The sequence below is a fragment of the Saitoella complicata genome (genome assembly GCF_001661265.1).
Source record: "Saitoella complicata NRRL Y-17804 unplaced genomic scaffold SAICOscaffold_18, whole genome shotgun sequence".
Lineage (NCBI taxonomy): Eukaryota > Fungi > Ascomycota > Saitoellomycetes > Saitoellales > Saitoellaceae > Saitoella > Saitoella complicata.
The window spans coordinates 308,082-330,146 of record NW_017567009.1 but is presented as its reverse complement, the minus strand read 5'-3'; the positions used below and the strand labels follow the sequence as shown (position 1 = coordinate 330,146).

General features: G+C 54.0%; 13 protein-coding genes across 13 annotated transcripts; 5 read left to right on the top strand and 8 right to left on the bottom strand.

The window, feature by feature from the left end:
- Positions 1-15: 15 nt before the first annotated feature.
- On the bottom strand, positions 16-1,146 carry SAICODRAFT_59389 (uncharacterized protein; the record flags this gene model as incomplete). The annotated part of the gene is made up of 1 exon (XM_019169683.1): positions 16-1,146. The coding sequence occupies one exon, from the start codon at positions 1,144-1,146 to the stop codon at positions 16-18; it is 1,131 nt and encodes a 376-aa protein (XP_019022932.1).
- A 603-nt stretch (positions 1,147-1,749) lies between these two features.
- Positions 1,750-2,561, bottom strand: SAICODRAFT_8749 (uncharacterized protein; the record flags this gene model as incomplete). The annotated part of the gene is made up of 3 exons (XM_019171500.1): positions 1,750-2,118; positions 2,197-2,257; positions 2,326-2,561. 3 exons carry the CDS (start codon positions 2,559-2,561, stop codon positions 1,750-1,752), a joined length of 666 nt encoding a protein of 221 aa, XP_019022931.1.
- A 122-nt stretch (positions 2,562-2,683) lies between these two features.
- On the bottom strand, positions 2,684-3,503 carry SAICODRAFT_144700 (uncharacterized protein). Its single transcript, XM_019165512.1, has 2 exons — positions 3,265-3,503; positions 2,684-3,213 (listed from the first exon to the last, which is right to left on the bottom strand). The coding sequence occupies exons 1-2, from the start codon at positions 3,350-3,352 to the stop codon at positions 2,807-2,809; spliced, it is 495 nt and encodes a 164-aa protein (XP_019022930.1). The 5' UTR covers positions 3,353-3,503; the 3' UTR covers positions 2,684-2,806.
- A 71-nt stretch (positions 3,504-3,574) lies between these two features.
- SAICODRAFT_39018 (uncharacterized protein) lies at positions 3,575-4,576 on the top strand (the record flags this gene model as incomplete). The annotated part of the gene is made up of 2 exons (XM_019168605.1): positions 3,575-4,070; positions 4,137-4,576. Coding segments are annotated over 2 exons (936 nt in total), but the record flags the coding sequence as incomplete, so codon positions are not given.
- A 481-nt stretch (positions 4,577-5,057) lies between these two features.
- Positions 5,058-5,873, bottom strand: SAICODRAFT_49402 (DNA excision repair protein ERCC-8; the record flags this gene model as incomplete). The annotated part of the gene is made up of 1 exon (XM_019168967.1): positions 5,058-5,873. A coding segment is annotated over one exon (816 nt), but the record flags the coding sequence as incomplete, so codon positions are not given.
- A 190-nt stretch (positions 5,874-6,063) lies between these two features.
- Positions 6,064-8,154, bottom strand: SAICODRAFT_66775 (MFS general substrate transporter; the record flags this gene model as incomplete). Its single annotated transcript, XM_019170264.1, has 6 exons — positions 7,275-8,154; positions 6,935-7,216; positions 6,728-6,876; positions 6,492-6,668; positions 6,135-6,436; positions 6,064-6,108 (listed from the first exon to the last, which is right to left on the bottom strand). Exons 1-6 carry the CDS (start codon positions 7,829-7,831, stop codon positions 6,064-6,066), a joined length of 1,512 nt encoding a protein of 503 aa, XP_019022927.1. The 5' UTR covers positions 7,832-8,154.
- A 402-nt stretch (positions 8,155-8,556) lies between these two features.
- On the bottom strand, positions 8,557-9,156 carry SAICODRAFT_8746 (uncharacterized protein; the record flags this gene model as incomplete). The annotated part of the gene is made up of 2 exons (XM_019171497.1): positions 8,557-8,967; positions 9,025-9,156. The coding sequence occupies 2 exons, from the start codon at positions 9,154-9,156 to the stop codon at positions 8,557-8,559; spliced, it is 543 nt and encodes a 180-aa protein (XP_019022926.1).
- A 410-nt stretch (positions 9,157-9,566) lies between these two features.
- Positions 9,567-10,720, top strand: SAICODRAFT_226502 (uncharacterized protein; the record flags this gene model as incomplete). The annotated part of the gene is made up of 2 exons (XM_019166615.1): positions 9,567-9,755; positions 9,811-10,720. The coding sequence occupies 2 exons, from the start codon at positions 9,567-9,569 to the stop codon at positions 10,597-10,599; spliced, it is 978 nt and encodes a 325-aa protein (XP_019022925.1). The 3' UTR covers positions 10,600-10,720.
- Positions 10,721-12,740: 2,020 nt separating this feature from the next.
- On the top strand, positions 12,741-14,618 carry SAICODRAFT_144529 (alpha/beta-hydrolase). Its single transcript, XM_019165511.1, has 3 exons — positions 12,741-12,820; positions 12,878-14,059; positions 14,481-14,618. Exons 2-3 carry the CDS (start codon positions 12,887-12,889, stop codon positions 14,550-14,552), a joined length of 1,245 nt encoding a protein of 414 aa, XP_019022924.1. The 5' UTR covers positions 12,741-12,820; positions 12,878-12,886; the 3' UTR covers positions 14,553-14,618.
- Positions 14,619-14,683: 65 nt separating this feature from the next.
- On the bottom strand, positions 14,684-16,597 carry SAICODRAFT_8743 (kinesin-domain-containing protein; the record flags this gene model as incomplete). Its single annotated transcript, XM_019171495.1, has 2 exons — positions 14,684-16,233; positions 16,282-16,597. 2 exons carry the CDS (start codon positions 16,595-16,597, stop codon positions 14,684-14,686), a joined length of 1,866 nt encoding a protein of 621 aa, XP_019022923.1.
- Positions 16,598-16,804: 207 nt separating this feature from the next.
- On the top strand, positions 16,805-17,434 carry SAICODRAFT_82771 (50S ribosomal protein L14). The gene is made up of 3 exons (XM_019171284.1): positions 16,805-16,858; positions 16,912-17,194; positions 17,248-17,434. The coding sequence occupies exons 1-3, from the start codon at positions 16,817-16,819 to the stop codon at positions 17,316-17,318; spliced, it is 396 nt and encodes a 131-aa protein (XP_019022922.1). The 5' UTR covers positions 16,805-16,816; the 3' UTR covers positions 17,319-17,434.
- A 295-nt stretch (positions 17,435-17,729) lies between these two features.
- Positions 17,730-18,637, top strand: SAICODRAFT_59421 (ATP12-domain-containing protein; the record flags this gene model as incomplete). Its single annotated transcript, XM_019169688.1, has 2 exons — positions 17,730-17,826; positions 17,883-18,637. 2 exons carry the CDS (start codon positions 17,730-17,732, stop codon positions 18,635-18,637), a joined length of 852 nt encoding a protein of 283 aa, XP_019022921.1.
- Positions 18,638-18,824: 187 nt separating this feature from the next.
- On the bottom strand, positions 18,825-22,024 carry SAICODRAFT_72417 (uncharacterized protein; the record flags this gene model as incomplete). Its single annotated transcript, XM_019170766.1, has 2 exons — positions 21,819-22,024; positions 18,825-21,713 (listed from the first exon to the last, which is right to left on the bottom strand). The coding sequence occupies exon 2, from the start codon at positions 21,642-21,644 to the stop codon at positions 18,825-18,827; it is 2,820 nt and encodes a 939-aa protein (XP_019022920.1). The 5' UTR covers positions 21,645-21,713; positions 21,819-22,024.
- Positions 22,025-22,065: the final 41 nt, after the last annotated feature.

Here is a 22,065-nt window from a genome sequence, read left to right as displayed (position 1 = left end):
CCGAATTTATACTGGCTACTCAAGGGCTCCGAATGCACTAGGCGGAAACGAACTCTCATCCCCATCCCACCTCTCATCCGGCAACTCTCCCTTCATGTCATCACGCACCTCCTCCACCTTCTTCCAAACCCTTAACAAGTTCCCACCAACGAAACCCTTGGCATCATCCCACTCCATCCCCCTCTTCGCCAACTCTTTAACGAGCTCAGGGTACTTACTCACATCCTCCAATCCCCTTGGCACAGTCGGGATACCATCAAAATCGGACCCGATACCGACGTGTGACCATCCGATGCGTGAGACGATGTGCATGACATGATCCGCGACATCCCCAATCGTCGCGTCTTCCTCACGACGACCATCACCACAGCGGACGAACGCGGGGTAAAAGTTGACCATGACCACTCCGTCCTTGGCTTTGACCATATCCAAAATATCATCCGGCACGTTCCGCTCATGAGGACACACACCAAACGCACTAGAATGCGAAAACATTACCGGCGCCTTGGATTCCTCAATCGCATCTTTCATCGTCTCAGCACTGACATGACTCAAATCAACCATCATCCCAATCCGATTCATCTCCTTGACCGCCGCTCTCCCAAGCTCAGACAATCCCCCATACTTCCGCTCCCCATTCGCCGAGTCAGCGTAAGGATTCGTGCAAGTGTGTGTGAGCGTCATATACATAACCCCCATCTCCCTCAACGGCCTCAACAAACTCATATGTGGCCCGATGGCGTGTAATCCCTCCGCACCAAGCATAGACGCAATCTTCCCCCTTCCAAACGCATCCTCAAACTCCGCAACAGAATCAACAAGCTCGAAAGTCTCGTTCCAGTGTGATACCAAACGGCGCGCGACGTCGATTTGTTCCATGGTTTGGTAGAATGCTTTTGCGTAGCCGGCGTCGTCGTACCCCTCCGGACACTCCACGAACACGGACCAAAACTGGCCGCCTACACCTCCGGTGCGGAGGCGAGGGATGTCGACGTGGCCTTGTAAACCCCCGTTTTCGAAGCCTTTGGAGAAATTGGAGGGGTAAATTTGGTTGTGGTACACCTCCCGCGCGAAAATCGGGAGATCATTGTGGCCGTCGATGAGAGGGTGGTGCTTGAGGAACCTGTCGACGCATGATCGGTCCATGAGATTACATGACTGTTCTTTCTCTGCTCTCGTATGCGGACACGGGAGGACGGAATCAACGTAAATGTACTTCAGGAGGATGTAGAGGAGAGCCACAGTGAAGAACCGGAATAGATTCTGGCGTGAAGAGGTCCTGCGTACGAAACTGCCGTAGCCCCGGGACCCCGTGACGTTTGCGCTTGTTGGTCGTTTTTCCTTCACATCCGCAACAGTCACGTAGGCAGGTGGTTCCTCCCTCATCTCTGGCATCTCGAGTCGAGTTTCCGAAAGTTCAGGTAACGAAGCATTATGATCCATACTTTGCGAGGCTCTATATGATCGATGGCTATCTGTTCGCATCGTCGTGTTTGGTCGTGAAGGATGCGAGCTGGTGGGGGGTGTCGGGTGGAGATAGCTATGAGTGGTTGCGTAGGTGCCGGTGGGCGGGTAACGTCGATAATCGATAGAGTGGACGAAAGCGGTAGCCGAGCTCATATTCACCACCAAAAATATACACAGTAACACTCCCTTAAACCCTAAAACAACCCCTAAAATACAAAGACAATACTCCTACTCATACACTCATTCCATATCCCCCTACACCCAGATCACCCACCATCCCATTCAACGCCCACTCATACTCCCCCCCTTCTCCCCCTCCCCAACCCCCGGCTTAATCCCCCCAATATCCCCTTCCGTCCCCTCCTCCCTCTTCTCACTCTCCCCCTCCTGTCTCACACTCCCAACACCACCCTGTCCCTTCGGCGCCATACCCCCATCCTGTTTCTCACCCCACTCGCGTCCAGCACCGGGATCTTGGATACCTCCCTTAATCGGATCCTTCGCCATGATCTTTTGGAGCCAAGGACGGGGGGTAGAGGGGTCGTGTTCGGGTTCGTGGGTTGACCACCAGGAGAGTTTGAAGGTTCTTTCGGAGTCGAGGCGGGCTTGGCGGCGGAGTTCGAGCATGGCTTCGTCGAGGTCGGTTTCCATCTATCAAACACATCAGTTGTCAGTGAATGGTTTGAAGAAGGAGGGAAGGGGGGGTTGGAGGGTGGGGGGGTGACGAACCTGACGCATACGCGCCTTCGCCTCCATGATCTGTTTCTGCATCCTCTCCTGTTCACGCTGCCTAATGAACTACGCACCGAACAATCGACAATTAGCCATCTCATCCAACAACCCCCCTCGTTTTCACACGATTTGAGGAAACCCAACCCGTGTCCCCCACCCTTCCTCGTACTTACATAATCCTCAGCAGCCCTCTCCCTCCTCGCCCACGAATCCTCCCCCAAATGACCCTTTCCGCCCGGACGTGTGGGGCCGACGGATGTCATGTCGGCGAACCCCCTCCTGGCACTCACACCCATAACTCCAGGGGTGCGGGAGAGGATGAGGGGGATGGTGTTTGAGGTTAAGGTTGTGAAGCGGTTCATTGTTGGAATTGGTCAGTGACAATTGGCGAGGGGTGCGGTAGTAGTGAGGGTTTTATAGAGGTGACGAACGCATCATGCGATCCATCGTCGGGTGGAGTGTCAGCTGGCCTCAGTCCGGTCCGCTGTGCTTGCGTGGGAGGGTGAGGTCATAGCGCGCATGAGCTCGAGCGTGGGAAATCTATCGAAATCCAGTCCGGAACCCGATACTATACTATACTATACCTAATTGTAGTCACAGTAACTTCTCATAGAGCAGCTCCCTTCACCGTCACGAAAACCTCAACCATACTCTGCTTCCTAACCTGACACGTAATCATCTCATCTTCATCATCCGGCACAACATCATCAACAACCCCCACCGTCCCAGTTCTAACCTCAACCCCAAACCTCACTCCTTGCCTCTCTTCTTTCCCATGCAGTCCTTCGTCCTGCAACCTCAACGCAACCCCCAAACACCTCTCCATAGCCCTCCCCATCCCCACCAACACAACAACCCTCACCCCCCTCCTCTCCTTCGGTCCGGGTTTCGGAAGCAGGAGTGTGGTTACGCGTTTTAGGATGCTGATGAACGGGGAGGTGGGGGAGATGTAGAGGGGTGTTGTGTGGGCTGGGTAGGATTGTCGGGGTGGTGGGCGTTTTTTGATAGAGGCGACTGGACACACTGATTAGAAAACTACCTTTGAGGGTGCGGAGGAGGGCATGCGTTTTGCGATGGATCGTTTTCGGAGGGATTTGGCTGCGCCGATCTGTGCTTTGCCCTTCTGTGATCCGGATTGGGTTCCGGCTGCCATGTCTGGCTGTGTCGTTTGTGAGAGCGTGATCAACTGTCCAGCAGTTCGTGTGTGAGCCTCTCTTTCTTCTCTTCGTCTCGTCTCTTCCGTAAAAACTCAAGCTCCCCGCGTAGATCCTGCCATGCATCCCCTGCACAAGCGTAATACACCCAAACACCCCATCACGTGCTCCTCCTCCTCCTCCTCCTCCATCAGTAATCAATCACAGCACCAATGGACATCAAACGCCTGATCTGGCACGGTTCAATCCCCCTTAAAATAACCCTCTCAAAAACCGAGAGCCGGATCTGGGACCAAACAACTCCATACTACATCGAGATACCACGGATATCCTATCTCCCTGTCTACCTCGATCTTCTGATTGGATTTTTCAGGACATTCTTGCTGGATGAGAGTACGGCAAGCGCGGGGAATGCTTGGTTCAGCACAGCAGAGGATGCAATTCCGGTACGGTGGCATCTTCCTATCGGACTCCTACACGATCTTCACCGCCCACCACCTCCCGCCTCTTCTTCTACCACACCACAACCTTGGCACCTCGTCCTCCATTTCACAAACTACCCAGACATCTTAGCCCGAAGACAGTGTGACTGGGCGATGCGCGACGCCTACATGAACAAACTTAAAGAAGCCGATTTCCTCCGCTGCGGAAGTGCGAAACGAGTTATGTCACTCTCCAAACACGATAGTGATGCGTTATGGCAAAGTGTGGTTGATCGTACGTCGTAATATGTCTTCTTGTGTGTATGTGTATGAGGCTAATTGTAAGGGGGGGTGGTGATAGACGATTTAGACACCTTTACACGGATCACGAGTACCCTCTTACCGACCACGCCGAGGAATCTGCCGATACGGATATACCTCCCCACGCCCGCGCCAGCACCACCGTCGTCACCTACGACTCCGACCCCCAGCAACCCCCATCCATCCTCAAAACCACCAACTGCCAGTGTGGGGCCGCCGTTGAATACAGTCCACCAACCCCTCACCCCCCTGTCCCAAAGCCAAACCCTCAACGACCTGCTCTCATCCCACTTTCCCGCCCTCTTCCCTGATCCTGCAAAATCAAAATCGACCTTACAAAGACAGAGAGAGAGAGAGAGAAGCAACGGCAAAGTGTTGGGCAGGGCGATGATACACGGTGTCAAGATTCCGGGTGAGATGCCGCTTGTGGAGGTGGTGAGGGAGATGGCGGGGGCGGATGGGTGGGTTGATATCGTTGTCGTTGTTGTTGTCATGACATAACCCTCTTCTCTCAGCCGCGGGACAAGTGACGGGTGATTTAGCGCATGGTGATGGGAATGGTGGTCGCGTCCTCATATACCTCATCCAACACATTCGCCCTCCCACCCCCACTCCCACTCACATTTTCATGAACCTCTCCTTCGTCGTCCTCCATCCCGAGTGAGGGCCCCCAAACCTCAATCCCCCCAGTCTCGTTCCCTCCATAAACCTCAACGCCACCAACCCCCTCCCTCACCGCAATCCCCACAACCCTCCCCCTCCCCCCACCACCACCACCACCACCCCTCCGCCGCGGTCTCAGACGGCGTATGAGTCGGCCTGTCATAGTCTCGAACAGGAGAACCTGGCCGCCTGCCGCGCCTGGCCATACCAACATCCCTCCCTCACCCCCTCTACCACCAGCCCAGGATGGTAGACATATTGGGGACCGGGTGAGGATCCCCTTAGCGTCTTCTCTAACATTCGTAATCCAAGGACCAAAATTCACAACACAATCCCTTCCCTGTTCAACATCCCAAACTCTCATCTTCCCATCCCACCCCGCAGTAACCACCTGCCCTCCATCACTCGTCCACTCCACTCCCGTCGCGCCGGAAGAATGTGCGCGTGTCGTATGCAGGAGGGGTGAGGCGCGGCGGATATCCCAGAGGCGGAGGGAGCCGTCGTCGTGAGTTGACGCTATGTGGTGGGGGGAGCGGGGGGACCATGCGACGTCCAATGTTCCTGATCTCGAGTATGGGGAGGTCAAGGTGTGTGCCGCGGACGACGTGCGTAGGTCGACGAGTCGAACCCCAGGTGACCCCAACGCTACTGCAATAACCGGATTCACTCCACCATGTGCGGAGGGAGCATGGGTTCGGATAGGCGCCTCGGGACCGAGTGGGAATCGTGCAGCGGTGGAGAAGGTGTTTGTGTCCCAGATGAGGAGTGAGTGGTCGTGGTGTGTCGTCGAAAACATCCCGGTGTCGCCTGTCCACCACTTTACCGAGCTAGGTGTCGCCGTAGTTGGTAAACTCGCCGTGGACAGCGTATCTACCACCCCCCCGCTGCTGGCTTCGAGGTCCCATAAATTAATGATCGCGTCCGCGCCCGCGGAGAGGAGATACCGGTTCTCGACCTTCTCCACCGCTAACGCGTTAACAGCCCCATAATGCCGTGTTTTTAGGGAGAAGGATGGGGAGGGAGAGAGGGAGTATGTTGCGCGGGTGTTTTGGGCGCGGCGAAGGGTTGAGGGAGGGTCTTGGGCGACTTCGCGGGTGAGGAGGAATCGGAGCATACTGTTTTATCGTGTTGGATCATCGCTGGTTGGGAGGGAGTGTGGGGGTTGGGTTTGGTGGGTTGCTCGAGGTCCGAGCGCAAAGGTTGCCGGATGGTGGAGTGCAGGGAGGTGCATGATTCAGGAAAGGGCAGTTCGACCTACTTATGTCCAAAATATTATTACAGGTATCGATATCCTCCTCTCGAGTTCACCTCCTTTGCGCCTCAACATCCTCAACATATTCAACCCCCCCCTTCTTCCCCTCCTCCCCACTCCCACCCCTCTCCCCTCCCCCTCCAAAACGACAACCCCCCTCCCCTTCTCCTCCCTCTCAACCTCCCCCATCCCCGCCGCTCTCGCCTCCTCAAACCGCGATCCGCGCTCCTCCTTCCCAATAGCAGCCCAAACACCAACCCAAACAAAGATGATGGCCATCATGATCGCTTGTGTAGTTGCGTAGTCTGGACGCTCGACGATGGTGCCGTTGGAGAGGGCGGTGGGGCGTTTGAGGGATTCGGCGACCGAGGAGAGGATTTGGGCGGCGGGGGAGGAGATCATGTTACCGAGTTGGTACGTAATTCCTGGAAGGTGACATGAGTCAACGCTCAAGATGGAGAATGGAGGGAGAGGACGAACCTGGAAACGCAGCACGGAACGCCGGCGGCGACAACTCGGCGAGATGAACGGGAATAACACCCCAGGCCCCCTGCACACAAAAGTCGATCATGAAGTTTCCGATGATCAACGGCACTAGACTATCCGGGACGACCCAAAGCGGGATAAAGCATGCGCCGATCGAGCAAAGCACCATAACTATCCACTTGTGTTAGTGAAGAAGAGCATCGGGAAGGGAAGAGAGGGAAGAGACGTACTCGTGAGCCGACGTCCAAAGAACTGGGAGTAGTATCCACCGATGGTTCCGCCGATGATGGCACCAACCTTGCCGAGGAGGGTTGCGAGTGTTGCGTTCTTGGCTGAGAAACCCTTGCCTTGCTGCATATACGTCGGATACATATCCTGACTATGATCTCAATCAGTATTTCTTCACGCCAGTGGGATACTCGGGGTCCAGGACGTACCTCGAATGCGACATAAAATTAAACCCAGCCATCAACACAACAGCATAAACACACCTCCTCCAATGTACCCGAACCTGCACCCTCGCCTCCCTCATAGACGCCTTCGCATGGCCTCCTTGTCGCCCTTGTGCTTTTGCTTCGAGGAATTGTTTCGATTCGGGAAAGAGGAGACGGAGGAATCCGACGAGTGCGGTAAGTGCTGCACCGATGTAGAAGAGAGCGCGGAAGGGGTGGGGGCAGTTGGGGACGATTGTTAGGTTGAAGATGGAAGCAATAAGATACCTAAGGTTTCCATTCATCAACTTCAAGGAGAGAGGAGGAAAGGGGAGGGGAGACGAACCCAAGTGCATATCCCTGCTGCAACACCCCCGAAAACAACCCCCTACACTCAACCGGCAAATTCTCCAAACTCATACTCGCAGCCAACCCCCAAACACCACCCATCGCAATCCCAAAAAGCGCACGGACGGCGAGGAAGGTCTCGAATGTGTGAGCGTAGGCCGTACCCACTTGTAGAACGGCGATGATGAGCATGTTGATGAAGAGTGGGTATTTCCGCCCGTACAGGTCACCCGCGATTCCGAAGATCGCAGCACCCACTGATCGAAAAAGTAGAGTAAGGGTGATGGATTGGGAGATCCGGGCACGCGGGGTGTCGTAGTACACAGCCAACTTCGAGACCGATAACGAAACAGTATGGAAATCATACCCATCCATCGTCCACGCCATCCACCCCATCAAAAAGTAAACCCAGTTCATGAGTGTGAGTTTGCGGACCAGCGTGAGGGGGTTGATGATCTTCTCGCGGGGGGCGGGACGCCGGTGTTCGAGGCCATTTTCGTCGATGGAGGTTTCGTAGGTTGTGAAGTGCGATTTGATCTTTTCTTTGATTGGCATGATGATGATATCGATGGGGAGAATTCGTTGAGGTACGAGGATGTGGGATCAAGGTGGGTCCTTATAGGCGATCCGATCAGACGATGAGAATAAGGAGAGGGAGAACCCACAATCCCTCAACACCACAACGAAGGTCCAGACGGACACCGGTGTAACCTCATACCCCATACCCCACTTTCCCACCGGTATTCTCGCCGACAAACCCGATATTATCCACACCTTCTCTCACCCACCATCCCTCTTCAAACGGTCACCATGTAGCAGATCCCCCAGCTAAGCCTCCACCAAATCCACCTCGTACACGACGGTGCTCCACCGCAAACCCATGGAGCTCCACTGAAATTCACCGTTGTCGTACGAGTAAGGTTATCGGTTAGCGCGCCTCGTCGATCCATGCACAGACAAAGGCGGAGAGTGCGGAGTGCACACGCGGGGGAGTCTACGCAAATTAAGCTCGCGTAGGCGAGAGGGGACGTACTTTACCGAAATTTCGCCTATCCTTCGCTTATGTGGGTCGATCGTTTACGCCGTGCAGTTGGTCATGTGGGGTTACGTTCGTCGGGTGAGGCCGGACATTGCAATGCAGTCAGGCGATAAGCTTACTTCACCATTATCACGAGGTTAAGATGTTACATTTCAATTTCCTCTCGCGTACGTTGCATGACCATAACAATATTAATCCTTGTAATACACATCTCGCACGCGATCAATTCTTCTGCTCCTCCTCACACCCTTGCAATTGGCCGAACCGGCACAGCTTGAGCCTTGGGTCCCTCCGCCAACCATCCAATCACCGCAGCAAAGAAGTTCCTCCCATACAACGCCACCACTTGCCCAAAATCATCCACACCCCCAATTCTCACCGTCCCATTCCAAACCCCCGCCTCAGCCAAAGCATTCGCCCACCACAAACTCCCCGTGCACAACAACCACCCCACCGTCCATACCTTCCTCGCTCTCTCCTCGAAACACCTATAATCGGAGGCGGAAAAGATATTGTTTCTGAGGGGATTAGGTTGGGATTGGTGCGTGAGGAAGATACGCCAGACTTCGGCGAAGAATTCTTCGATGACGAGGCCGAACCCTTGGATGGAGAAGAAGAGGAAGAGACGGTAGGAGGGAGGATGGAAGGTTGGCTAGAGTGCGAAGTGCCAGACGAGTCCCCAAATGACAAACTCCACGATCTTTCCCACACCGTCTTCACCCAGTCTATGCCACGTAAGCTTTGCGAAAAGCCTTCGCATAGCCCACAGATTCCGTTTCCAAATCCCCGTACTCCAAAACTCATGCAAACTCCTCGGATTCCAACTTGTCTCGCTCACCATCGACGGTCAATCCACAACCCACGCATTCAAGAACAAAACCGAGAACATTAGGGTTAGGGTAAGAAGTATTAAAACGAAAAGACGTATACGAAGGGAAGGATCATGAACCAGTAGGTGTGAGGTGGTCTAGACTGCCCCTTTGGCCTGAGACAGGTCTGTGAGCGACAGATCCGCGCAGCCCACCGGTGCTGTGCTCGTACCGGATTGGGAGCGCTAGCTCGTACCGGATTAGGATTCTCACGGACGCGCTAAGTCAACGAAAGCAGACTATCGCCACTCGAGCTCGAGCGAAATAAAACTTCGCTCGCTGCATTTTCACTTCTTCTTCCTTACCTACTACTCTCTTACCAGCGAGTATACGTACCCCCAGCTTTCCAGCTCTCAACACTATCAAAACAACTACTACAACCATGTTCAACACCATCAACAACGTTGCTAAGGCCGCTATTTCCATCTTGGAGTCTACTGCTGGCCACATTCACTGTATCATCCAGGTTATTGTGGTTGATTACATGGAGCTTCTCAAGCTCCCAGAGTCTGTGGTCTGCGAGACCTTTGAGAATGGACAATCTAAGATGATCGATACGGCTGAGCTCACGGTTTGTTCCGCTTACCTCCTAATAATTGCTTACTTATGCTAAGCTTCTTCTTTAGCACTTCGTGGAAGCCAAGCAGGCTGTTACTGCTGCCCTTGAAAACGTGAAAGAGGCCCTCCTTCAGCCTAAATTGAAGGAGGCTGGGATTTCTTTCCCAGTTTGTGATACTATTGATTTGGTCAACGCGTTTACTATCCGTTACCAAGTTACTCATGAGCTCGTCACTGGTCAGCTTTGGTACCAGTGCAGCAAAAGGAAGACCAATGATTCCGCGTTGCGGAAGTCCAAGCGTAGCGTCCTGGAGGTTATTGACTACCTTGGTAAGCTCGAAGCTATCGTTGAAGGTCAACTGCTTCGGCTTCGTGCTGTGAAAGCTAAGAAACCAGTCAAGAAGCGATTGACGCCTCGCCAGTTCTTGGACTCAATGAAGGTCAAGACAGAAGACGAGACGAGGAAGGAAAAGGGTGCGCTCCTCAAAGCGGCCCGGGAAGCGGCGAACAAAAGAGTTGATCTCGCTATGAGAACTCACACTACGACCGTGCTTGCTAGGAAAGCTACAGGTAAAGCTGGGCAGCAAAATGTCACTTCCACAGGTAAAGCTGGGATATCGATGACTTCCCCTTCCTTCGGATCCACCCCTTCTCGCACTACACTCCCCATCTCTCCACCCTATACCCCCCCAACGAGCCCCCCCTCCCTCCCTATTTATTCGGACTCGTTGGGTCCCAAGAGAACGGTGCCACCGACACCGCAATTGAGGGAGACCGGTTTGAAGGCCACCCCTAAGCGCAGAAAAGTTACTGTGCTGGCCACTCCGGTTACCGCTGAAAAGCCCCGGTGGAGATAAGATGGCAAACCCCCCCTAAAAGATGGAGGGTAGTGCGTGAATAAAGGAGGTGAGGAACGGGCTGACGACGGTGATATGATCCGTCGCTCATCCTGTGCTGCCGGTTTGGTGCCATTTGCGTTACTAGGCTTGTGGTTCAGGATGTGACTTACTATCGTGAAATTACTCTCAAGTGTAGTAAAGCCAATAATGGACGTGACCCTTTTGTTTTTAGATCTTACAGCCCAACCGTTAGATCCCCTCAGCAGGTGTCCAGTGAACCCCGAGGACCCATACGCATGGCAACCGGGCGGCGCGAAGATATCGTGAGCCAAAGCACCATGCCAACTTGATATCCGTCATATTCTACGGAAGATCGAGTGACGTCAACCTTGGCTCGGAGTTTTGCAACTTTGTGGCACCTGAATGCAACTCCTTGTCCCTCGGTCGCTCGAGGATTTGCGAGCAGGCAGACCCGGATCAGTTCCGGGATCACGTTAGACCACTGTGCAACAAATCTCGACACAATTGCCGCGGTTTCTTCCTTGCAACTTCTTGTTCTATAAGCCGAAACAGCGGGCGAGATCAGTGTCCATCCCTGAATCCTTATAAAGTCCGAGCAAATGTCATGACTCATGAGGTCACGGCCGCAGTTCTTTCGATAAGCAGAGATGCGTGAAGGCAGGTGACGTTCTATCTACAAAGAACCAATATGATAGCTACCTTCGATCTTGTTCAAGTCCAGGTCCATACCCTCTCGCAGGATGTTCCCTCAGGCTGTTGCAGGAAGCGTCACCTAACGTTACCGCACTAAGACCGAAACAGAAAATATTGAACTCTCACTTGCAGACTGATGTAGTTTCAAAGCACGGATCGAAACGTAGATATAAACCCAGCTCCCTTGTCGAACAACTCTCCTTCAGAACACGTCAGTTTCCTTACCAGCATGAAACTCCTCGGCTTCAATCCCGCCACCTACATGGGCCCTTACGGTCACCAACACCCAGGCCACTGGCACAGCCCTCAGCGAAACTGTTAGAGTGTTGCAAGAATCTATGAAAACTCAGTCAAGAGGCTCACTTTGCAGTCTGCTCGTCATGCTCAGTAAGCACTTAAACACGTATTGTTCAACCGAGCCAAACTGACATTGAATGGCTTCGTAGTTTCTTTCTCTTCATCCTTGACGTTCCTCATGGTCGTCGATGGAGTCTTCTGGACCAGAACCACGAACCCGTGGGACTCAAGCTTGCAAGGCGAGGTCCGTGCTTTGGACGAGCAAGTTCACGCCTTGACGCAGGAAGTCTCGGCCTTGAAGTAGGAGCGCGAGGAGATTAGGGAGGTGTTGGAAGACGTCACTATGCCTGATGCGATGAGAGACGACTATCCCGACGATAGTGAATTGGAGCTGAAGGGGATAGAAACTGACGAAGATGCACTCGATGTCATCGTTCGTGACTTCGAATTCGAGGAGCCAGAGCTGCCGGTCAGAAAGACGGTTGGTAGAATACGTAACGTGGCGGCATCCCCTGTAGTAGGCTATTCGGCTGGAAGTGCATACAGCGAAAGCTGAGAGGTGTATATAGCGTCAATAACCAAAGTCTCGAATAACTCACCGCCATTTCTATTCCCACGGGTGCATGAGCCATCATGCGCCACACCAACGTCGTGCGACGCGAGAGGAGCAAGCGAATGCCATACTCAGGCATACGCTTGTTATGGTATGTTTTTCTGTGGAGCCGGAGCACGCAATGCTTGCGAAGTGATGTCTGTAACAACGTACAGTAGACAAGTATGCGTATTTGTCGTTTGGTTGAATGACCCTGCGTATGTGCCCCTATCAAGGCTCATATACTCGTGATGATGTCCCGTCCCGCAAAATGTTGAGATTGGTTCATCCGTCAATGCTTTTACTACGGGTAAATGAACCTCCGTCGCCACTTTTCTCACAAGGCATGGCGCTGTATGCCTCGGCTCCACTTTGTCTCGGTCCGCCTGTGAGGTATGACTTACCTCGGCAACGGTTTTGCGTGTATATAAGGACGTATCTAGCCCGACCCTCGAACCTCGTGTAAGTCAAACAACATGCACGGCAACAGCCAAGAGCAATTTCGTAGTCGTTTCGCCAAGTTGGAGGCTGTTTACAAGCATAGGAATAGCCCTACGGACACCGCGGCATTGTGGATTCGCTATGTCTTCACCTCCACCAGGAATGTTCTCTTGAGTGGTGTTTACATCTTCGAAGGTACGTTGCTCAATCTCTTCGTGTGCAGAAGTCTGATAGGGCTCAGATCCGGTTGAGTTCTTCTGGATGATGGTATACTACATTGTTACCGTCATTGGTCTTCTGGTCTTTGAGGTCGTCCTGAAGCTTGCCATGGTAACTCGCGTGCTCCCTTTCATTCTTCAGGGCATCATGCAGCACTATGGCCAGGGTCTCTCAGCGGTCAATTTGGCGAATCCCGGTATGTTTGAGTATAGTCCGTCGAAGCGAGTCACGAAGGCTATGGTGAACGGCAAGGAACGTTTCAGTCTCGACATTGCCGAATTCTTGTTGTTGATCTCAGCGGTTGTCTATGAGAGAAACGACGACGATATCAAGTTTGCCTATGACTTGTACAAAGATCACCGCCGTCATCCCAATTATGGCGGCACAGACGACGAGGTCAGTGAGGAGATTCACGGCTATATGGACGCTTCACTTGATGCTATCAAGAGACTCTCAAGTGGGTGGGGTATGAAATTCGACCACATCAGTGAGTTGAACATCGTCGGAGCACCGTTTGCCTCACTGTGGTGGAATGAGAAGGAGAAGTTCATCGTTGTGGCGTTCAAGGGCACCACCCCCTGGGATTATACGGAATGGATCACGGATGCGACCTATCAGAAGAAAGAAGTTGAATCGAATTTCTTCCCTCCTGATCCCATCGACGTTGAACGCGATATGAATGGCAAAGACAGGAAGGGTCGATCCGATGTTCACGCTGGGTTTTATGACGCTCTTTTCCCACACAAATACGGTGATACTCCCAAAAACTCTCCCTACGGCTGTATCATCGATGCCGTCAAGGAGAAAATCAAGGAGCTGACAAGGGAAGGAGACGGTGACATTCCCGTCTGGGTCACCGGGCACTCGCTTGGTGCTGGATACGCATCCCTCTTCTACGCCTCCCTCAAATCTTGTCTCGCCTACAACCACAATCCTCTCGAAACGAACGACCCTGATAAAATCCTCCTCGGATCTAAAGCCAACCTGATGGACGCGTATGTATTTGGCTGCCCTGCTGTGGGTGACCTTGATTTTGCCAGGCAGTTCGACGAAGCGTGTAGGAAGTGTATGACGGCTGACGACGGCCGCAATCTCGGGCAGTTCTATCGCGTCGTCAATGACCTCGACCCTGTTACACGCGTCCCGTTCTCTTGGTTCAACGTTTTGGAGTTCACCACGAAGGGCAAGCCGAACGTGGGGCAATACCCGAAGATGGTCAAACGTGACTCGCTCCTCGATTACACTGTCATCGGAAACGGTATCAAGGTCTTCAGTTGGGGCAAGGATATGCAATGGGGATACAGTCCGATTAATCCCAAGTGGAAGACAGCCACGCCTGCTGGATGCCCTTTCTGGGCGCCGTATGTGAGCATTTGCAATTTCGTCGTCCGTGTTTCAAGAAGGTTCTGGATGTGGGTGGCAAGGTTGGTGGAGGCGCTGTCGGAGTTCAACCTTGCAAAGCTATTGGTGCTCTTCATTCCTCCTCTCCGTGACCACTTCCCGAGCGAATACTGGCTTTCGTTGCGGCAGGATCCGTCCAACGAGAATTTGGAGGAAGAAGCGGCAGTTCGAAATCATTCTACCACTCCTTTGAATGATGGAACCATTGTGGCCGGGCACGCGGTCGAGGTATCAGTATCGTTATAGAGGAATATCGTTACGCAAGGGCGGATCCGGCATCAAGTATTGCTTAGGCATGTGTAGCTAAATTTTAATGTAGTATATTTCGACCATATCGTTCGACTTCACCAGCCACAGACTACCAACCGCAATAATGATACTATTGTCCGTTGCCCCGCAACCTGTAGCTTTCCGCCTTCGCATCCCATTACACCTGTATCAATCCTGCCTCTCCCCGACCCCCGGCGCCGGCCTCCCAGGGCTATTCACCGGACTCCCCATCTCGATCAACCTCTCTACCCTCCCAAACTCCGCCATCTCCCTCTTCTTCTTCGCCATTCTCAACGCCATGATGATCTGATCCTTATCCTCCAACTGACTTCTCAACTCCGCGATTTCCAAATCTTTCTGGGTAATTGTGGAGGTCGCGCGTTCCAGTGATGCGGATGTGGAGCGGAGTCGGGCTTCCAGGGATGCGATTTGGCTGTCTTTTTCGGCAAGAGCGGAGGAGAGGTCGGGGTCGCCTGTGAGAGCTGCTGCTGGGGTGCCAAGGGATATCCGACCCACCGACGACACGCCCGAAGATTTCGATGACAGAATCAGTTTCGTGAGATGCTCAATCCTCTCCTTCAATGCCGTCCGTGCCAACTGCATCTCCATCATTTCCCTCTCGTGTCTCTCCTTCTCTCTCTCCCACCCACTCTCCCTCCTCTCCTCCTTCTTGTTGTCACCCTCGGATTGTAAACGAAGGGCTTGTTCCTCGAGTTTCTGACGCAAATCGAGAATCTCGGATTTGTACCGTCGGAGAAGAGCGCGGGAGTCACCAGAATCTTCGTCTTCCTCCTCATTTCGTTTGGCTTTTGATACGATATTCTTTGCTCGTTGTGCAAACTTCAATGTCGATATGGTCTCCGAACTCGCCTCGCTGGACAGGTTAATCGTCGCCAGAATAGAGATAAGCGCAGACCCAGATAACGCCGGCTGCAACAACCTCGTCAACTTCGAATCACGATACGGGATATGCGCCTGCGCAGCCCTCTCAGCCGGTGTAGTCGCCGGTGTCGTCAACCTCGCAATCACCGTCCCCAACGTTAGCAACGACTTGTTGATATATGCTCCCTCCTTTCTCCGATCCGCATCCGCCGCCGCACGTTCTGAACCCGCGAGATCGATGAGGTTGAGTGTCGATACACGGACTCCACCAGCAGCTACCACGCGTCCCTTGGGTCCCGCACGGGTTGGTGATCTGTAACCCGGTGTCGATGGTCGATCTCTTGATTCGATGACGATGGTGATGATCGCATGTGATCTACTACTGTGGTCGTTGAATTCGGTCGAAGCAGTACGGCGGGCTGCATTTCCTTGTTTCAGGATGCGCAGGATATGTGTCGGGTCGGTGACGATCTCTTCTCGTAATGGGGAGGGGTAGATTCCTCTCTTCGGGTCCTCTCTCAGCTTGGGTTCGATAGCCGCACTTGACGGGTCAGCGAGCAAATCTCGTAGTCGCTCATTGTAGATTTCGAGGTATGAAATGCGAAGCAGAAACTCGCGATCAGGAGTGTCGCGGATGTATGCGAAGATATCATCGATGGCAAGAGGGATGATACCGGGTGACGAAGGGTTTCCTTGCATACTGTATGTCTTTCCGGAGCCTGTTTGTCCGTATGCGAAGACTGTGCCGTGGTATCCTTCCATCACCCGGAACACCAATGGCGCAATCGAGGTGGTATAAACCTCATGTGTCGTTGATACTGGAGTATAAACGTTGTCTATGCAGTCGATCAGCAGTGTAAATCATAAATGAATGGCGAATTTACCATACAAGAACTCCCCGACAGCCGCAGACCTCCCCAAATGTCGTACACATCTCTCCTCTCCATCGATATCCCACTCCGCTCCTTCTGGTCCTGGTCGCGCACGCACGGAAACAACGACATTATCTCCAGCCTTCACCGTCGACTCGCCTGATATCGCCAAATTACTCAACCCCAAGCCCTGCGCACCTACAACCCTTGGCCTCACGGACGGCGTGCTGGGAGGACTGAATACTGTCGGTGGGCGGCCAAGCCTCGAAGCCGTGCGGGACGGGGTCGCAATCGCTGTCAGCGCCCGCGGCTGATATGCCGTAACCATCTATATAATGAACGTAATGGAGGACGAAGGAATGGTGGGGGTGTAACGTAGACTGGCAAGTATTTGTTTTGGTACTTTGTCGCACTCAGCAACCAGGCACACGTATACTGTATCGTGGCGGTGCGGGCTGAGCAGGCACGAGCACGGGCGTATCGCCGTTGCGATACGGCGGTGTATGTAGAAAGTTCAGGTGCAAAGCCCCTCGATAAACGCAGCGAGATGATTGCTCTCAAGGGTTTGATGACATGTATTGACAACTCGGTACGTCACCTGGTCGTTGTCAACTGAAGTTTGGACTGACTGGAAGCTCGCAGGGTGCCTTGATCGTTGAGTGTGTCAATACCTTGAAGGCAGGACGTTTTGCCGGTATCGGAGATGAGTGTGTCGTTGTCGTGAAGAAGGCAAAGCCTATTCCTACAGAAGTTGATGGAACCGCTGCCTATGCATCAAAGATCCGTCGTGGTGAGGTCAGACATGCAGTCATTGTACGGACAAAGAAGGAGACCAGGCGTGAGGATGGAAGATATATTCGCTTTGACGACAATGCATGTATCATCTTGAACAACAAGGGAGAGCCGCTGGGAACTCGTATCACGGGTAAGTCTTTGCCTGTGCCGCTGAAGATGGCCAAGCTAACAGGGATGTTACAGGTGTTGTTGCTGCTGAGCTGAGACACAAGAAGTGGGCCAAGGTCCTGTCGTTGGCACCAAGAGTTGTGTAAAATAATCAAAAATTAATAAACAAGAGATACACATTGCAAGTTTTTTCTCTTTTTGTGGAGCCGTGGGATCATCACGCATTCGTACAGTATGGATATCGCTTGGAAAGAACAGACAGAATATAAAGCAAACGCCGAGGTAGCTAAAAACAGGCCTCTTGACTTCCCGTAACAATTGGGCTGATACCAGGATATTTCTATATCGCGTCGAGGAGGCGGGGGAGTCGCGATTACGCCAGGCACACTGCAGCTGTACGTACGGTTCTCCAGATTTCGGAGGCGACCCGGAGAAACCGTACAACACCCACCGGTACCATGTATTCCATCAGTTCGTTGGCCAGGCTGTCGACAATGAGGACCATTCGTCCGTGTACAGCTGCGTTCAGGAGCATCCATGCGTCGGTGCCCAGAAGGATGGCTGAGGCCTTGCCGAATCAGCCTTCCCAGACCAAGTTGGCGGAGAAGACCATGAAGCGGTTCTGGAAGACTGTCAATGTGGTTTCTGTGGCAGGTACGTATCATTCCCCTTCAGCATTGAAAACCCTCATCTGACGTTCTTCCCTGCAGATGGCTACAACGTCAACCTTGATTCGCGCCCCCTCAAAACTCCCTCTGGTGCGCGCCTCGTCGTCCCCCACAATAAACCCCATCTCGCCTACCTCATCGCCGCAGAATGGAATTCCCTCCCCACGGCCTCAATTCGTCAACACTCCCTCCCTCTAACCTCCCTCGTCGGCAGATATATTGATTACTTCGACCCCGCTACCGCAAAAGACGTAACGAAGGGCCGCTCGGAGGCGATCAGGGATTTGATGAGATATATTGACACAGACACCCTCGTTATTTGGGCTGAGTCGCGTCAGGAGCGGTTGCTTGAGTTACAGAAGGAGCACTGGACGCCATTGATTAGGGAGGCTGAGAAGTACCTCACCCAGCACGCCGCAGCCAACAACCTCCTCAAAGACACTGACTCGGTCAAGATGTCAGTCCTGGAAGGTGACGCAGGCATCATTGGCCACCGCCAACCCCCCCTCACCAAATCCATTGGACAACACTATGTGGAATCCCTCCTCCCCTGGGAGCTGGCCGCGTTTGAGCGTACAGTCCTTCACACCAAGTCTTTCCTCCTCGGCATTCTCATGGTTGGGCGTCCGCGGGCTATTGGAGTCAAGGATTGTGCTAGGGTGGCTACGTTGGAAGTTGAGGAACAGACGAGGGTTTGGGGAGAGGTTGAGGATACGCATGATGTGGAGAAGGCTGATGCGTTGAGGACGCTTGGGTCTGTTGCCGTATTGTTGGATGTTCAGGCACAGGCGAACTGAGGTTTGTCTGGCTGTGTAGAATACCAGAATGACGAAGATTAGAAGGAAAAGGCATCCATTACTGTGGCAAACCTTCCTATCGATTCACCACATAACCCAAACAAAAGCAAGAAGAACCTAAAACAAAAATGCCCATATCGCTATGCCCGCTTCTGCTAATACTCCATCACAAGAAAACCAATACCAATCAAGCACCAACACTAAGCTCCTTCGTGCTCTCAATCTTCGCAGCCTCCACTTCCTGCTCCTCCCGCTGCTTTTCCAAAACCTTCTTTTTCCTGTCCTCGCGTAACTTGATCAACGCCTCCCACCCCTTCCTCTCCTCTTCCTCCTCTGCAGCAATCTGCTCTGGAGTTTTGGGCTCGGGCGCGGGGGTGGTGTTGGGTGATGCACGATTCGCACGCCTGTAGCGACCAGGGATGGGAGTGGAAGTACCATCCTTCTTCACGTCCCCAGCGATCGCATAAAACGGCGCAGGCTTGTTCATGCCATCACCAGCACCAGACGGAGCCATACTAACCCTCGACGGAGACCTCGACCCAGCCGCGGCAGCAGAGGGAACGAGCAACGTCTGCGACGCACGCCCATTTGCATCGATGGTGTACAGCCCACCCACCGGGATAGCACTAACCCGCCTCGCCCCAGCACCAGTACGGACGCTCGAGACTGATCCGGCGACGCTGGGTGCGTAGGATCTCCTCTGCTGGGCTTGTCCCTGGCCAGGGACTGCGAGGTTCAACGAACTCTGACTCCCGGCACCGATTCCACTGGCGCCGTAAACACTCCCAACCCTGGACCCGGGCCTAGGCGCGGGTACAACGCTTTTGCGGTGAGGGAGCGAGGTAGAAGATCCATTGGCCTGCATAGTCGGTCTAGTTGGGGTCGCCGCACCGGCGGCCTTCGGCGTTTTGATGCCGTGCACCTCAGCTGGACTTCTCATCATCATCTGCGGCGGGGCACCATAGCCTCCATATCCTCCATACCCCGGCGCCATCATCCCCATCGGCGACATAGGCATCCCCATGTGCATACCCATCATCCCCATCTGCATCTGCATGGGCATTTGCATAGGCATCTGCGGCAGCCCCATTCCCATCATCGCTGCCTGCCCGACTGGCACCGGCACCATCATCTGCTGATACTCAACCTGCCCCTGGGGTGCTCCAACGCCCGGGACAAAGCTCTGCCTTAACCCACTCTGCCAATGCAGCCCGAGGCGACCAGCGACACCTCCAAACACAGCGCGGTTAGACCCGAAACTGGCGACACTCCCCGGTCTGCCTATACGAGGAGCGAGAGAAAGCGGGGGAGCGAAGGGGGGAACGCTAAGTCCGGCGAGGCTGGCGGGAGGGATAGCGTGCATGGCTTCGATTTTGTCGCGGCGTTCCCGTTCACGGCGGACCATGCGGTCGATTTCGTCTTCCTCCTTCTCCTCCTCCTTGGGCCCCCTCATTTCCCTCACCTCCACGGTCTTAGCGACGGATGCACGCTTGGAGGAGGCACCGTAGGCAGCAATTCCGACATTCGAGTCGAGATCCATGCTCTGTCGGTTAACCCACCCCCCCGTCTTGATCCCAATCTTAGAGTAGGAACTCGCCGGGCTCGTATCCTTCCCATCACCATCCTTGCCCTGACCAGCCTTTGCCTCCGCGGGAACGGGAGTCCGGCGTCGAGTGACGTCCGCCCCAAACCATTCCGGCGCCTTCTGCGCCTTCACCTTGGCGGCGACAGCGTTAGAGGCAGCGAACTTGAGGGTCTTAGTCCCCGGCACACGAACACCACGTCTCGGGAACCCATGCGCGGCAAGTACGTTGAGCGGGATGTCTTCCTCCGAGTCGGAGGAATCACTCTCGGACACGAACACAGAACCGCGCTTGGTGGTAGCGACAGTAACAAGGCTGGGCTTCGAGGCGATGGCCCCGGGTGTTGGTGCGGTGATAGCAACCGGAGCCGGACTTGGACGCCTCGAGGGTGCATGGGAGGCGGAGGTGGAGCCGGGAAGGGTTTTGACCATGCTCGCCCTGTACACCGCCAACCTCGCCGCCCGCCTCTCCCTCTCCTCCTCAACCTTCTTCTCCGCCTCCCTCTCCTTCTCCTTCTCCTTCTCCTTCTCCTTCTCCTTCTCCTTCTCCTTCTCCTTCTCATCTTCCACATCCGACCCAACCTCAGACTCAGACTCGGACTCGGACTCGGAATCAGAGGAACATGGTTCAGCGAGGATAGCAGCCGAATACCTCTTAAACTCCGCCTCAGTCATGACTTTTCCCAGCGGCCTCCTCATCACCGGTGGTTGCCCTTCAGTCTCTCTCTGCACCCTCGGGCTGGCTAGGGCGGCGAGACCAAGAGATCCCCTCTCCTCACTCTCACCGGGGAGCATAGAGGAGTCAGACGCTACAGAGACATCCGACACAGACCTCGAATGCTGCCCTGGCCTCGCACCATGGTCTTCAGGCTTCGGTGTAGCCCTGGGGGTGGGGGAATTTGAGTCGATGGATCTGGGAGTGTTAACACGCGTGGGGACATACCCAGAATCCCAATCCTTCTTCGGTGGGACCGGCGGTTTCTCCTCTTGTCCTTGTGCCCTACCGAGGAGGGCTCGACCAGGGCTGGTAGGGGATGACATAGCCGGCGACACGGGAGCGGGTTTGGGGGTGCATGTCGCAGACCGCTCATCACCGGCCTCGAAGCTCCAACGCGTATCCATGTCCATGTCCATGTCCACCTCCTCGGTGGGGGTGTTGACGACACTAACGCTGTTGGAGAACATGTCTTCTTCCAAAGCCGGTGCCTGGGTCGGGCTAGTCGGAGGTGAGGTGTGGCGTCTCATTTTCTTCACGTCCTCCTCGTTGCCGGCGCCTTCGGTCTCGGTCTCGAACGCGTACACGTAGCTACCATCCTTGACGTCCTCCTTCGGTGGGGGAGAGAGGACGATGATCGGTGCGCTCTTCCTCCTGTCCGTGGGAGAGGACGGGGTGCGGAGCTTGTTGTTAAGCTTGAGGAAAGGCATTTTCGGGAGGGTTGATGCGAAGGTGTGGGACTGGCGTTTGAGTTTTGTCGGAGTAAAAGACTTGGTGGACTGGGGGGAGAGTGAGTTAGTCATCCGCGGTACAAGTAAACGACAGTATATCCTGGCTCCAAAACGAAAGTGCGTGATGGAGGGAGAAGGATGGGGTGGACTCACAGTCTTATACGGCGGTAGCTAGCGGTTGAGGTTCGTTTCTTCGATATGGAGAGGTCCGAGCGTTTGACAGGTAAAAGGTTGGGAGTAGCTATATGTAGCAGTCGTAAACGTGCTGTTGCTGCAAACGGTTTCGTAGCTGAGGCTGAGGTGCTGTAGCAAGAAGAGTTGCAAAGAGTTGGGAAGTCCATCCAGACGGGATGGCCGGCGGCTTATATCCCATAGCGACCACCCCCGAGGATCTGCTCAG

Excerpts from the sequence above, each read along its gene's own strand:
- SAICODRAFT_82771 (XM_019171284.1), top strand. The coding sequence starts at position 16,817 with ATGATTGCTCTCAAGGGTTTGATGACATGTATTGACAACTCG. Across the intron at positions 16,859-16,911 it reads TGACATGTATTGACAACTCG|GGTGCCTTGATCGTTGAGTG; the intron begins GTACGTCACCTG and ends GGAAGCTCGCAG. Across the intron at positions 17,195-17,247 it reads GCTGGGAACTCGTATCACGG|GTGTTGTTGCTGCTGAGCTG; the intron begins GTAAGTCTTTGC and ends GGGATGTTACAG.
- SAICODRAFT_144529 (XM_019165511.1), top strand. The coding sequence starts at position 12,887 with ATGATGGTATACTACATTGTTACCGTCATTGGTCTTCTGGTCTTTGAG. Across the intron at positions 14,060-14,480 it reads TGGGGCAATACCCGAAGATG|TATCGTTATAGAGGAATATC; the intron begins GTCAAACGTGAC and ends TCGAGGTATCAG.
- SAICODRAFT_144700 (XM_019165512.1), bottom strand. The coding sequence starts at position 3,352 with ATGGCAGCCGGAACCCAATCCGGATCACAGAAGGGCAAAGCACAGATC. Across the intron at positions 3,214-3,264 it reads AAAACGATCCATCGCAAAAC|TCGCCTCTATCAAAAAACGC; the intron begins GCATGCCCTCCT and ends CAGTGTGTCCAG.